Here is a 16,259-nt window from a genome sequence, read left to right as displayed (position 1 = left end):
GACTCAATGCAATTTAAGCGGCACTCGGCTGGAATTGCATAATTTTAGGAAGAGTGCCGCAGATGAGCATAAAAGTGCATTAATTGCAGGCGCGCTAAATGGCGGCAACAGCTGCATCTTGACAAGCAATACATGACGTATGGGTAATGCTAAAATATTTTAATTGCGCATACGACGTGTAGTCAGTTTATACAGTTGAATTGCTCTGTGGTTTTTAAATATTTAATATAATATAATATAGTATAATATAATATAGTATAGTATAACAATATAATAATTTATATTTTTATTTTTATTTTTTATTTTTCCTAAGTATAGAGTATGATTACAAGACACGGATAACAACACATTCTACTCACAAGCCGAAATAGCTGCTGTATAACAATCACCATGGCAATTTGGAGGCGTTTCTTATATTATCATTTACCCTATCAGCGTTTGGCAGATAGATAGATAACAGGTCAATTAACAGCGTGTTAACATCGGCACTGTTAAATGGTCATGCGAGCTAACAGCCAGTGCTGTAACAGCTACCGGCTGGCGCATGTTATCTGGACGCTTTCTTATCACTAACAGAGCTCGTTGTTGAGTTGCCCTCACGTTGGTGAGCTGTGCAAAAACCGATGGCAAGCTTTTCAATATTTGCCCAATAATAGTCGAAAAATAACTGTTAAACGGAAAGCGCGCGTTTCGGGTCAAAATACGCTGCAAACGGCAAAACATCGAAGTTGCCAGCAATTACGAAAACGCGCGATTGTGAGTGTAATTGGAGTCTAATGGGAGAGTGCTGGCATATCAGTGCATAATATTTGTGTTTCTCACACCCTCTTGAGTAAGCCTAGTAAGATATTTATATTTATAGCACCACTGATCGAATCATAAAAAAAAAGAAGCTAATTGCGTGTAGTTATAAAAGCATGAATGCCTGAGCAATAAATAGAATTGCTATCAGTAAAAAAAGTGTCATACTCAAGTGTGCTGGTATTCCAATCAAAGCAAAGTAAGAGCAAGCAAAAACAAATACGATATCAAAGCAAATCCAGCACAGCAGGCCACCCACACCCCGCACGCGTTTAATGACCAGGTAAGCTCTCTTAAAAAGACTTTATTGGCAGGTGTGCCATAAAACGTTCAAAGGATCCCCATTAGATAATAAATACTAATAATTCCTTTAAGTTAAATTGACTTGAAAACTATCGACGGTCCTTAGGCCAGTTCCTGATTAATGGCCAAAGTTATTTGACTGAATTGGCTGAATTCAAGCCAGATATATTTCAGTTTCTAACTTCGATGTTGCGCAATCCATTTGGCCTTTGGGAATGCAACTAAGCAGTCCGCCCGCACTTACCATACGCATATTTCCATCGCCCCCACAGAATACGCTCTAAGTGTGCACACTTTGATTGTGCTTCAGCGAGCATCTAATGCATCTCGAACATCTAAAGCATCTTCACTTTGCACAGCGAGTCCTCTGTCGTCCATTATTGGATGCTGCTTGACAAGTTGGACACCCTTAAAATATGTAGATGAAAACTGTCATCTGTGGTCATCCAATAAATATGTCAATATACAAACTATTTTTAATCAGCTACAGTTTCAGAGCTGGAATTCTTTAAATGCAAATTTACTTCTCTTTTTTACTGAATAAAAAATTCAACAGCAAACTGTTAATATACATGATATCAACTCAAGACTCCAAACTAAAAAACCTATTAAATTTGCCTTAACTTCTCTAAATAATGCATTATTCTCTGTCATATGCAACAATTTCCGCAACGAATAAATTTATATTATTTAACGAAATTGTCGCAAATATATGGAAAATATTTGATCAATTTTTATAATAGTTGTGTACATATTTTTAATTTATATTTATTTATGATTATTGTCGGATTTTACTTTATTATTACATTCTTTTTATTTTTTTACACATATTTTTTCATAGTTTCTATCAAGTTTAAAGCGACTATTATGAATGCCTGAATAGATTTGATTAACAAATTTATTTTAAATATAAAAAAGCCTTTTACGAAAAAATAGCCCTACAAACAAAATCAAATTCAATTAAATATAACAAGTAAATAATTATTTCAAGCATAAAATTTGCTCTAGCTATAATAAATTATGAAAAATATCTATAATTTCAATTTTGTTCATTTATAAATAATTGAATAAAATTTGAATATTTCAATAAAGGATTCATTCAACAAAAAAAAAAAAATAAATAAATAAATAAATAAATAAAATAATAATAATAATAATAAATAAATAAAAAAAATTCAAGACTATCATATTTGTAAATTTATTTATTTTAAATATTATAAAAATTAACTTATACTTATATTTATTCATGTAATTAAATTTATTCCATTTGATAATTTTTTTAAAATTTCAATAAGCATTTTAATTTAGAATTTCACTATAGTTGGAATGCAATTCAATATCATAGAAAACAATTATAATTATTTAAAGCGAACCATTTTGTTTTTGTCTCTGCGGATCTGGCTTTATTAATTACGCTGCTAAGCAAAGAGAACTGACAAACAGACATTAATTGTATGCTTTGTCTTGTTTTCTCCCCCTTATTAACAACTGGTGCTTAATTTGGTTGCAATTTAGTTGTTTTCCTATACACAATTTGTCTCTGTCCGTGGAGTGACGTTTTTCTTTTGTTGGCTTCACACGCTTCGCTTCAATTATATAACTTTGTTTTGAAACGCGTTGAGCTCTCCGGCGTCCCAGTGAAGTATGCTGCATTTCTTCCTCGCAGTACTTTAGCTGTCACATACACACACACGCACACAGTGCGTATACGTAATGTTATTCAGCATTGTTATGCATGCATGCAGACTCGCACAGACAGCTGAGCAAAAAGAAGATTTGCTATTGCCTTCAACCACATTACATTATGCACTGACTTGATGACACTCCTGCACATTAAAGCGAAACTTTCCTAATATCTGTAGATGTATATCTATATGATATCGTTAGACATTAAAGCCGAGCTGCTGGGCTTACCGCAATGCCACAGGAAATGAAAATATTTGACCACAGAGATCCACACAAATGCAATAGAAATCTTTGTGTCTTTCATCTATGAACTCTGAATTAATATACGTGATTTGTACAGCATATGGATAGACCTCAAAAACCTCAGCTCTAATTCTATGCACATGTCTTGTATTTGCATATGAATTTGCTGGCTGGCAAAGCCATTTAAATCTTTCTCTGCATATGGCAAAAATCATATCAAACACTTAACACGACAATCGATTTAGTGAATGATGTCAACGGTTTCTGCTCCTGTATTGGATGAAGCAGTTAATGGGGCATGCCAGCTTGAAAGTTTTTATTTCGCTTGAAATTGAATTTATTTGTGATTTAAGAATCCTTTCAAAATCCTCTTTTGTATAGAAATATATTTGTTTTGGTCTCTAAATGATTGTTTCTTAATGTAAAGTCCTGGAATTTGGGTTGTAAATTTATTATATATTCTATAATATATATTGTATATATATATATATGTTTTAAAAATCTTCTTTGGTATAGAAAAGTATTTGCATTTGTCTCTTAAAACTTATTATATATTTTATATAATTTTTATAAAAGTGAGTGTTTTTTATTAATCAAGATTTTACTCTCTTTGTTACGCTAGAGTAGCCCCTAGCAGATAACTCTAAGCTGATTTTATCACGATATTTTCTGTTTACCATGCATATATTAAATTTAACAATTGGAACTGATGAAATGGAGAGCTCTAAGTGAATTCAGTTGTCATCGTCTATCATGATTTGATATGGAAACTCTGCTATGCTATTGGAGCTATTTAAATTGCAAGACTCCCTAGAATAGATTGTCTAAGAGCAATTTTTATTCATACTGGTGCAAACTCAATTCCGCATCTCTCAAGTGGACTTCACATGAATCATGAACATTGAATTTGTGTCACTTTCAAGATTTGGGCAAACATATTTTCACACATTTCTCAGCTCAATAACGTCAGAATTTTAGCACGTTCAAAATTGATTGGCTTCACTTTGCCACAAACACTTCTAAAATGTCCGAGCCAGAACAGACTTGCCCCATTGAAGAAGCACGTACCTTAAATGGCACATATGACAAAAGATAGCCCAAAACTGTAAAATAAAACAAGTAAGAAAGCTCTAGTCGAGACTACTCGACTACGAGATCCCCTGAACCCTTGGAGTAAAAGCTATTTCAATAATTTTTCGCGTCTTTCAGCTTACACAAGAAACACGCACACACACACACACACACACACGCACGCACACACAGGCATGCATACACACACATACATACACACACATATACACACACATATATACACACACACACACACACACACACACACACACACACACACACACACACACACATACACAAACAATTACATACATATACACACACAAGCATAAACACGCATGGGCGGCAGTGAGCGCCTACTATGAGAACTTAATTGCTTAATAACTTTTTTTGTGGACGTACGATCTTCATGAAACTTTCAGATTATGATTATAACATGGATATGCATGTATTTGCCAAAGCACAAGTCTCTAGTATTTGAAATACGCCTTTTACAAAAGTGAGGGTGAGGGGGTGAATTTAAGGGTGGGGGGTAAATTTTAACAAAAACCGAAACTGTATAAATTGCATATAAGCATACATTAAAAATTTAGAGACTTTAGCGATAATGGTGTAGAAGATATAATTTTATAACTGGTTTTCGATAAGGTTTTTTATCGATAAAAAAAGATCGGGATGAGTTATCGATTTTTAATGATAAACTTGATATGCGCGCTGTAATTACGGACATTTAAAAAAAATTTGAAGTCTCTAGCTCTTATATCTTCTGAAATCGACGCGTTCATACATACGGACAGACGGACAGACGGACAGACGGACGGACGGACAGACGGACAGACGGACAGACAGACGGACAGGGCGAAATCAACTCAGCTCGTCGCCCTGATCAAGAATATATATACTTTGTGTGGTCTGCCACGCCTCCTTCTGCCTGTTACATACATTTCAACAAAACCATTATACCCTGATTTCCCATTGAAAATGGGTTCAGGGTATAAAAAGAGAACAATAACTTTCAAAAATAAAATATGACAAGGTATATATGTATGTATGCCTCATAATGGAATATAAAGTTTTCCCCAGACTAAACTTGAGTAGTCTTCGAATTGCCGCAAGCAAAGTTTAGCAAACTTCGACTTGAGCTCGAAGACAACTTAATCAATTTGCTGTCAATAGAAAGTTTAGTTGAAATATATTAAATTATTGAGCACGGGAACATATACATAGCGTATGTTACAGTTTTTTCATCTGCTAAAGGCCATAAATGTTTGCATCTTTAATTAAAGCGCTTTCAGCCATTTAATTAAATGCAGCGCGGTTCATGCTGTGTCTGTTTACAAAATCTATTAAAGTTTTTCATTAGGCTTTAAAAACGTCATTCTGTTCTCTTATGGGCACTGCGAGCTTTAAAAGTTCCTGAATGAGTAATAAATAAAACTGAGGAACATTTATATTAAAGGACAGACATATTCACTCCAGCTAAGGCTGAATGAGAAAGATTTCTATATTTTTGATAAGTAGAGACTAATACATATTGAACTTTGGGAGAGCGATAGAGAGAGAGAGAGAGAAAATGAGAGATTGCGAGAGAGAGAGAGAGAGAAACTATATGAACGCAGCTCCGAGTTTTATGAGTGAAAGCGAGAGCCGCCATACTTTCGACAAACAAAGAGAAGGCGACTTGTTATTGAAAAGATACTTGGTCCAGCACTGTAGAGCATGACAAAGCACTCTGTTTAAGGAAAAGCAGTAAAGTACACAGTGAGAAACAGCAAACCAAGAAGAATTCATAATTGGGAGCCGCGAAAAAGTTTTAAATGAATATTTAATAATGATTAATTAGTTAGCCCCCCCACAATACATATGTATATATTTAATACATATCGTATACATAGAAATTTAAATGAAGATATTGGATACTAATATAATAACTAAATTTATAGCCCATGAAATTCTTTGAAAATAATTGGGAGTTGTTTCAACTGGAGCATCAATACATTGTAGTTTCAATATTGAAACTTAATCGGAGCGGTCCTCGTATTTATATGGGCTCATCGTTCGCATCGTGGTCGTAGATAAACCGCAGCCGTCAATTCAGCGTCGGCGGATATTGCAGTGCTTTGGGGACGTTTATCTTGGGTGGCGATTATTTGGTCTTCAATTTGGCGAAGGCTTTAAAAATACACTTGTGCACATTTTTGGCCTGTTATAGGGGCAGCCGGCAGTCTGTCTATATTTAAATAAAGCAATCCATGTATTAAAAGTTGATAAATAATATAAATTTAGCCGCGACAAAGCCGCGCCAGGTTCAGTGTAAATAAAACAAATTAATTATGGCCATGATGAATGGACATTTAAGTTGCATGCAAATTACTAGATTTAAAAACGATTAATTAAAACAAGCTGATGAGAGCGCAAAAACCCGGAATACTTATGGATAGTTATATAAGTTATGAGAATGCTTTAAGCAGTAGCTAGATATCTGTGCGTTTACGCCACAAGCAATCGCAGCGAATTTGTGGGCATTCCGCAATCTTATCAGCCCACGCGGCTCATTGATTAGAAGCTAAATATATAAACAGGTATCTATAAATAGACGCATTTGAACTGTAAGCGTCTTGCCTTGGCCAGTTGCTTGGCCTCCTCTCAGATTCGATAAATTGCAATAGACCTCACTGGAAGTGTTTCGTCAAGGACTCTGCCTTGATTACTCTTCATAAACTTGAATGGTTGACATTGCAAGTGCCACTCCATCTATGGCAATGATTGAATTGAACTTGTAAACAGAAATTAAATCTAATTGGTCAGAGTCCTCAGAGAGAGAGAGAGAGAGAGAGAGAGAGAGAGAGAGTAGTCAAGTCTTACCTTAAGCCCCTTAAATGACTTCAGGCTAGTTTAATTGCGAATTTCAATATAAGAAGATATATTACATGATTTATTCAGAGTTAATATTTCTTATAGGTTTATAAATTATGAAAATTATAACAATATAAATTAATATCAAAGAAATTAATAAGCAAAAATCTTAATCTGATGGCAGAAAAGCCTTTTAAAGTATGGCAATAAAATAAATACGATTCAGATGTTGCAACTGTCAGCAGTTTCATATTACCTAACTTTTGGGCAATAGTGTCTCAAAAACCTGACAATATTTTACTCAGATTCATATGTAAAAATGACAAAAAAATATATATAATACTGTTTTTGTTTATTTATTTATTTTATTTTAATTTTAATTTTTTTAATGAATTAATTCCCTAATCAATATTATTCCAATACAAAATTAAAAGCATTTATTCCAATAAAAAATAAAAACCTTCAGAATTCCAGCAATATTTTTAAAAATATATAATTCTCAATGCTTTAATTTATTAGTCTAGTAAAAAATAAAAACTAAATACTTCCAAAAAAGTTAGAATAATATATTATTCTGTTTTCTTTTTAAGTAATTAAATCTTAAATAATTATATTGTAATAAAAACTTAAATTCTTATGACTTTAGAAAAATAAATAATTTTATGCATTTTTTTATATAATTAAATGCTTAAACAATTTTATTCTAATCAAACATAAATTTTTTAATAGTTTTGCATTATACCAATTGCCTTTCGCTTATTGCTAAGATTTTGTATAAAAAATTTGATAGGCATGTATTCTATGATGTTTTGTCATCCATTAACCCACTAAGCCCGGCCACGTGTTGCTTGCTTTTAGTTGAGTGTCTGTATTAAAGCGAAACTATGACTAAGTCCAACACGAGCCGAAAATGCGAGAGCAATACGGAGCTAAGTGCATATCAGTTGCCTTTGTTTGCCTACCCTGCACCCAGGCCAAATACTGCCTGACGGCTGTTGGCCAGACTGAAGAGGATTCGCCTTAATTTGCTTATCGTCTCGTAATTTGATAACTTTCCCAATTTGCTAATATAAAACTCAGTTGTTTATGTATGCATAAACATAAATAAAGAGGAATTTCGATGATCTGGACTGAGCACAGGGTATGCGCGTGTCGAGCACTTGCGCAACAGCATAACAGCACAAATTGTGCACATGTGTTAAGCTATTCGCTCGATGGCCCGATGGACATACTGTAAGTGGCCATACATATGTATATAGCGTCTATATGTATCTAGGTGTTTTAGCTATAAATATTTACACATTTGTTGCGTTGGAAATATGAGTAAATATGATTGATTCGCTCGAGGTGCAGCGCCATGTCCCGACGAGAGGGCCGAGTGGGCCGAGTGGGCCGAGTGGGCAGAGTGAAGCGAGTGACGCCTCCGATCCCGATCATAATCAATCAGCACTTTATTTAATTTTGCTAACGACCTAAAAATAAATTGACGGTTGCCAATTGATAAGCGCTTTGATGTTTCAGCCAATTTGTTATTAATTTAATAAATATATATTTTCCCTTTTTTCTTTGAGACCAATTTTATGGCTATTTATAGACGCTGATCGATATCCAAATGATTATTTATTATGGAGAGCATAAAAATTGTATAATTTGATAAACTAATTTTTTTTCTACAAAAAAAAAAAAAATAAATAAAATAAAATAAAATAAAATAAAAAAAAAAAAAAAAAATAAAATAAAATAAAATAAAATAAAATAAAATAAAAATAAATAATAATAATAATAAACTTAAAAAATAATAAAAAAAAGATTTATATTTAAGGGACATACTTTTTGACAATATATTTATTTTTAATATTTTATCTATTTTGATAACCAAAAATTTATATTTTTTTAGATCATATTATTTATTATAAAAGAGAATTCAAGAAAATTCCATTTAAATTGACAAAAAAAAAATAAATAAATAAATAAAATTTAAAAAAAATTTTAAATAATTATATTTTGTTATTTTATTTATTTTAAAATTTTTCAAATAACAAAGTAAATATTTAATCGCCCCAAATATATATATATATATATATATATATTGTCTATTATTTAATTTATTTATATAGCATAACGAGAGATTACGTTTCTTATCAAACTTGATTGAATTTGCATTTCGATTTTCGCTGACTAACTCTGAGTCTTGGCTTTGTTTGTTTTTTTGAAGTCCTTTCGTTTGCTTCATGTTACCAAATAGTCATTGCTAACAATATGCTTCACTATGATTGATGTGGGTGCTTTTTTCTTTGAACATGTATTCGCGCAGTGGTTGGCTTTTGCCATATCATAATGAGGGCTTTTCAACAGTTCAACTGTGCTGTTGATATCAAGCACATGACCCAAACGAATTGATATTTGGTATCATTGGCATTTTGGTTTCCAGATTGCAATTACCTTCTGCGCTTTATATTTGCACTGTCAACTGCTTGTGATGAATTCTTATTAATTACGCCTACCTGTGACGGCACCCCGCCTCCGGCTCTGATAAGCCCACATCGCCCCCACCTGCTCTGTATTGATAATATTTGTGTTTTGTCTTCATGTCTATTGGCAATATTTTGTTTTGTTTTTGTTTGTATAGTTTCGTGAACAGAGAATTCCGAGCACAAGAGAAAACACCAGACAATGCCCCAGACGCGTGGCATTCCTGCTCTCTGGCGCCAAGCTCAACTGCGCTGCGTCAACTTTTATCAACTTGCTCGATATAGAACTTTGAATCCATTCAATGTCGGAATACGCTAAGCAAATATTATGGCACTTGTTTTAGCTCCCTGCTTATTGATAAGAGCTAGAAAGAGTATTCGAATGTCGATTAGGCTCGAAATGCCGGACATTCAGCACTTCAGTTAGCTGGAAATCGATAAAAATCGATTTTGAATTTTGCATGCATTAAAGTTATTAAAGAACAGTCTGGAGGTATTTTATAATCGAGCTGTGTATAAAGCTAAACCCAAACAGTTACTTAGTATTAATGGAAATTAGTTCGCCCCAAATAAGTTTCAGCTAGGGCGTTCTGATAGATAATATGCGCTTAGATAGGATTTTTTGAGCAATTAGAGTTATTTGATTAGAGTTCACTTGTTCTACCATAAAGTGTATCCGATTCTTGTTGTCAAATATGCCAAATTTAATAGAGCAATTTCATGTCTTACATGATTTTAAAATATATTTGCTATATGAAAATTCCCAAGGTCTTGAAGAAGAGTATTTAAGCTGCGACTTTTCGGACGTAGATGATTTGAATCATTCGAAACTGTCAAGGTTTCGTATTGTTTTGAAAACTCTTGTCAAACTGTAAACAACACATAAGTTTTCTGGAACCATTGATAAGATTAAAAATCAATGTTGACAAATTAAAGCTAGCGTCAATAACCTACAATTGGGAAAGTTCTTCATTTGTTGCTTATTATATTTTCACCGAATTTTGCAGATTTCCGAAAATGTTGGCTATAATATTTTTTTTACGTTGTGGTTCCATCGCCAAAGTTCCATTGCAATGGGACCTTATCAATGGGTTTAGTTAATGTAAACAATTCCATGGAATTTCGTACTAGCCATTGAACCTTTTAATACCCTCTACTTGAGCCAAGCGGAAGTATATCTGCTTTTTAGAATTATACTTTGATATTTTATATATAGTTTTATATAAGAGAAACATAATACTTATTGGCCACGCCTACTCAAAGATGATATTAAAACATCAGTCAGACTGAGTAGTAGTAATCTAATCTCTCTTCCGATTAGCACCATAAGCGAAGTAATATATTACCCAGTGTTTACTATAAATAGAGTATTTCGTAGCTAAGTGCATCCACCCACACTGCAAATGCTATAGAACTCTTCACACAACATTTCCACAACACAATGATTCATTCCATTAGTTTATTAAGGGCCCATATAACTCAATACGTCAGTCGAACGAATCATATATGCGGACAAACATATCATAGCCGTAATGAGATGTTTACGGACTGCCATAAATGATAAACAAAGGGGCCAAGTAGCAGCTAGCTGGCTGTACGGCTGGAAAATCTGATAGAGGATTGCAAAATAATTTTATTTTTAATTCAGATTTCGTACAACTTTATGTGGCCATTAATCGGACGTTAATCTGACGTGGTCAATGATTTCATTGATACCAGAGAGTATTTTTTTCTCTCTGTGCCAAACCCTAGTTCAACAGACGATAAGTTTTACTATATCAATATACAATATATGTATGTACATATGTACATAGGATATAGCAACATTCAATTGGAAAACGAAAATGTGTTTTATATATGGGATTGTCGAGTCTAAGTTTTTTTTATTGCTCTGGATTTTGTGTGCTCTACGTCAAATCATGGAAATTGTGGAATAATTATGAACAAAGCTTTTTTATGGCGTTTATTGCGGGGCAATAAAAACAAAGATAAAAAGTTCGTTAAATTTAAAAAGGCAGTTAAATTGAATTAAACATATAAATTTATTATTTGTTAAATAAAATAATTTACTAATAACAATAATAGTATGTATTTTATTACAAAACAAACTAAACAAGTAAGAAAGCTCTAGTCGAGACTACTCGACTACGAGATCCCCTGAACCCTTGGAGTAAAAGCTATTTCAATAATTTTTCGCGTCTTTCAGCTTACACAAGAAACACGCACACACACACACACACACACAGCACGCACACACAGGCATGCATACACACACATACATACACACATATATACACACACATATACACGCATACACACACACACACACACACATACACATACACAAACAATTACATACATATACACACACAAGCATAAACACGCATGGGCGGCAGTGAGCGCCTACTATGAGAACTTAATTGCTTAATAACTTTTTTTGTGGACGTACGATCTTCATGAAACTTTCAGATTATGATTATAACATGGATATGCATGTATTTGCCAAAGCACAAGTCTCTAGTATTTGAAATACGCCTTTTACAAAAGTGAGGGTGAGGGGGTGAATTTAAGGGTGGGGGGTAAATTTTAACAAAAACCGAAATTGTATAAATTGCATATAAGCATACATTAAAAATTTAGAGACTTTAGCGATAATGGTGTAGAAGATATAATTTTATAACTGGTTTTCGATAAGGTTTTTTATCGATAAAAAAAGATCGGGATGAGTTATCGATTTTTAATGATAAACTTGATATGCGCGCTGTAATTACGGACATTTAAAAAAAATTTGAAGTCTCTAGCTCTTATATCTTCTGAAATCGACGCGTTCATACATACGGACAGACGGACAGACGGACAGACGGACAGACAGACGGACAGGGCGAAATCAACTCAGCTCGTCGCCCTGATCAAGAATATATATACTTTGTGTGGTCTGCCACGCCTCCTTCTGCCTGTTACATACATTTCAACAAAACCATTATACCCTGATTTCCCATTGAAAATGGGTTCAGGGTATAAAAATGTATAAGTTATATATATGTAGGGGAAACACCTGCATGCAGACAGACAGATAGACAGTCTGACAGACAGACAGAAAAATAGACAGACATACAGAGCTAAATTGACTCACCCCTTATGAGGAATAAATACTTTAATAAGTCTGCCACGCCTTCTTTTGCCTGTAGCCTACATTTTCACAAAATCAATACAGCCTGACTTCGCATTTTCAATGGGTTCAGGAATTTGTGGGGCATTCAATAAATTATTGCAGAAGATATACTTATTGCCCTGTTTCTTTATGGATTTAAAATAAAAAAAAAAACTCTCTGATATAACGGTCTTTATACTACTTCTTTATTGAAAGCTGAGTTCCTATTATATCTATTATATTAAGATTAATTTAAATACTATATGATATTGCTATGGATTTTATCATATATTTTTATTATTACTATGGATTACAACAATAAAATGTGCTAAATATTAAATACATCGACAATTCATATGTCAATTCATCTATTTACATATATAGTCTTATGTTCTTATCTATTAAATAACAACTTTAATGGAACCCCTCTTAAATTTCCCTTACAGCATCAATATGCAGCAGAGTCAGCCAACGTTTGTATTCTTTGAGCGGTCAAAGCAGCTTAATTAGTTTGTGAGATCCACAGAGCAGCAATCAAAGCAGAGCTGGAAACAGCTAATGAGCTCGAAAATCAAGGAAATCGTTGAAGGCTACCTGGCTTCAGTGCAAATGAGCCAATTCTGCGACCAGAGGCTACAAAATGCCCGAGCCAAGAGTTGCAAATCATTTGGAATCATTGGAAGCATCGCAGCTGGCACCTGGCAATGGCAGCAGCCAGGTGTGACTAATGGCAGTCTGAACCAGTTTCAGTTGCTGTTGCTGCTCGGGCTGGGGCTGCTCTGCCTGGGCGGGTGCCAGGCCCGGTGCCGGGAGGAGCCAGCGCGTGACTGTGAGGCGATTTGCGATGCGGCAGGAGGCAACTGCTCGATACGCGCCCTGGTGCTGCTGCCCAACGACGACGGATACGAGGCATCGCTGCAGCGAGTGCTGCCCATTCTGAAGGTGGCGGAGCAGCAGATCCGCAGCACGGCTCTCATTCCGCCGCACATTGACTTCGAGTGGCTGGCGCACGACACCAAGTGCGATGCCTCACTGGGCGTCATCTGGGCCATGGACGGCATCATCAAGCAGTGTGCGCAGATTATCTTTGGGCCCGTTTGCGACTACTCGCTAGGTAAATGGCCAATCAGAACAACCCATTAAATCATTTAGCCTGAATGCGCCCAAATGATTGTTTCAGCTGCTGTTAGCCGTATTACCAAGTACTTCAATAGCCAGGGAACGCCCCTCATAACCGTGGGCGGCTCCACCTACGACTTTGAACAGAAGAAAACCGACTGTGGCGATGAGTTCTATATGCTGCTGCGCACCGGCATGCTGAGCTTTGAATCCATCTCCGAGCTGACCATAAACGTAATGAAACAGTAAGTCGACCCTCTCCCGATCAAGCAGAACTCTCCATTATTATTGGATCTACTCATGTCGCAGGCACAACTGGTCCCATTCCATATTCTACTATGAGCGCGATGGCCAGCGCAACGTGGCTGGTCTGCACACTTGCTTCCTCATGATGAAGTCCCTCGGCAAGCAGATGCGTAACGAGAACATGACCTTTGCCCAGTATCCGCTTGAGTCGAATGTTATGAATCGCTCGGAGGAAATGCGACGTGAAATTGGCAATAAACACTCAAGTGAGTTAATACTTAAATGCTATTATAGTAAGAGAGATATGTAAATAGTTACAGATACAGATTTCCATTCAATAACATGTCTCCTTAATGTTAAGTCAAGCGTTAACAGCGGAAGGCCCTGTTAACCATCTGCTCAATGTTAGCGCCACACAACAGCGCTCTGTTAATAACATTTTCAACAATACTTAGCAAAGACAACAACCATTGTGCTTTCAAAGCGCAGCCGTTACGCTGTAAATTGAAAGTTAGCTTCGAATTTAAAATTGTTATTTAAACGTTTAACGAAAAACATACATTTCATTCTTTTACCAGCTATGTAATCTTACAAAATTAGGCAATATAAATTTGACAACGCCGCTTCCCGGCATATTTCGAATATCTCGCTTTTTCGATACCACCGTCCCAATTTCTCTACCTATTATCTAGAATAATCATTATTGAAAACATAAGCCAAGACCACCCAATGCTGCCCTGCCCAAAGCTCATAGTAAAACGTCTCATGCTTTTTCGAAAAGCATCATCAAACAGCTGTTAACGCACACTATCGCCGGCACGTGCCAAAAGCCGGCTGCATTCTCACACACATACACTCGCACCAATGATTGCGCACTTTCGAAATCGAAAATCAACCGTTGTTGCAGTTAACTTCAGTAGCCGGCGATAAAATGTTTGGTGCGGACTAAAAGTTCAAACGTGCAGCAAAATATTTTGCTTTGACAATTTAAAAGCCGTTAAAGTAAACGAAATGAAGTAAATGTATTACCTATGCAGGCCAGTGAAAACCAAATAACAAAATAAAGTCAAATAAAAAGAAACCACAAAATATTGCACACTTTGAAAAATGGGACTGAGTGTGATAAATATTCATGTTGAATCATCAGCAGCATTAGCTAAACTAATAAAAAGCAAAAAACTAGAAAAATAAACAATGAAACATTGTTGATATCCTTTTATGCTGTAAACGCACTTGTTATCCTGGCACCTTTGAATGCTTCGTCGCTTCCATACACAATGCATACGTCTAAATTGTGAAAGACATTCTTTGCATTTTTCATAAGCTGCTTACCTGTCAGCCACACGCAGCTCATCCTCAAGAATTATGGCACATAAGGGTCGTTGGGCGCCCTCTGGGCGTGCATTGTTATGCTTTGAATATCCCAATCTTAACAGTTTATGCAGCATCAATTCGTTGTGTGTGAAATAAATATTGTGTTTTGATAGACAATTGAATAAGTGATATAATGGAAAAATGTCGAATGAAAATTGAAATGAAATGGCTTGAAGTTGAGTATTTATTAATATATCTATTTAATGTGCAAAGTTGTATAATTGACTAAAGTATAAATTAAACTAAAACAGAAAATGGAAATCTTTTATATTTAATTTATTTATGACCATGGCATTCTACCAATAAATTCGGATATGTCCATTTTCGTATTGTTTCGAAGATGCACTAGTTGTTTATATTAATAGTTTATTACTTAATTCATCTCCTCCCACACGCAATAACGATAAACCCAAAACTGCCCCAATTGACTGCCAAGTGCTAAGCTCAATTGAGACATATCAATATACCCAATCAGCATAATTGCTGTTAGCACATTTGCCTCACTAACACGTCTCTGCACTCTCTGCAAACACAATCCAGGCATTGGAATTAATCAATTGAGACACGCAATAAGCAATGCAACGGAGATGTCGATGTTATTCGGTACCATAAACTCCTTAATTAATGCAGCGCGATAGAGAAAGAGAGAGTGGGAGAAGCGCAATTGAGGCAGGTGCAAGTCTGCTTAGCTTGTTCAAGATATAATCAACGACTCTGCTCCTATAACCAATATGTGATTAAGGTCAATGAAGCAATAGCTAATGCTATTAAACTTTATTTGCTGATTGTTACTCATAAGTACTTTATTCTCTGTATGTTTCATGTTCTATATAATGTCGTGGTGATATAGGGAGACTGCCGATGTCTATAATAACTTTTTCGAAAATATAATTTCGAATTTCGTATAATAACTTTTCTTTTTAAATCGAATTCGAACT

General features: G+C 35.0%; 1 protein-coding gene and 1 long non-coding RNA gene across 2 annotated transcripts in view; one reads left to right on the top strand and one right to left on the bottom strand.

The window, feature by feature from the left end:
- The first annotated feature begins 680 nt into the window (after positions 1-680).
- LOC6573591 (atrial natriuretic peptide receptor 1) overlaps positions 681-16,259 on the top strand; it is a 52,471-nt gene continuing 36,892 nt past the window's right edge. Inside the window, exons 1-4 of the mRNA XM_015167013.3 lie at positions 681-1,084; positions 13,029-13,696; positions 13,763-13,946; positions 14,011-14,213. Coding sequence (XP_015022499.1) covers positions 13,141-13,696; positions 13,763-13,946; positions 14,011-14,213 — 943 coding nt within the window. The 5' untranslated portion in view covers positions 681-1,084; positions 13,029-13,140. The remainder of the gene's footprint in view (positions 1,085-13,028; positions 13,697-13,762; positions 13,947-14,010; positions 14,214-16,259) is intronic.
- LOC122756788 lies at positions 10,107-10,677 on the bottom strand. The gene is made up of 2 exons (XR_006356642.1): positions 10,386-10,677; positions 10,107-10,322 (listed from the first exon to the last, which is right to left on the bottom strand). It is a non-coding gene; the product is annotated as an uncharacterized LOC122756788 (long non-coding RNA).

The sequence above is a fragment of the Drosophila mojavensis genome, unplaced genomic scaffold (assembly GCF_018153725.1).
Source record: "Drosophila mojavensis isolate 15081-1352.22 unplaced genomic scaffold, ASM1815372v1 contig_16, whole genome shotgun sequence".
Lineage (NCBI taxonomy): Eukaryota > Metazoa > Arthropoda > Insecta > Diptera > Drosophilidae > Drosophila > Drosophila mojavensis.
This window is presented reverse-complemented; position numbering and strand designations above follow the sequence as displayed.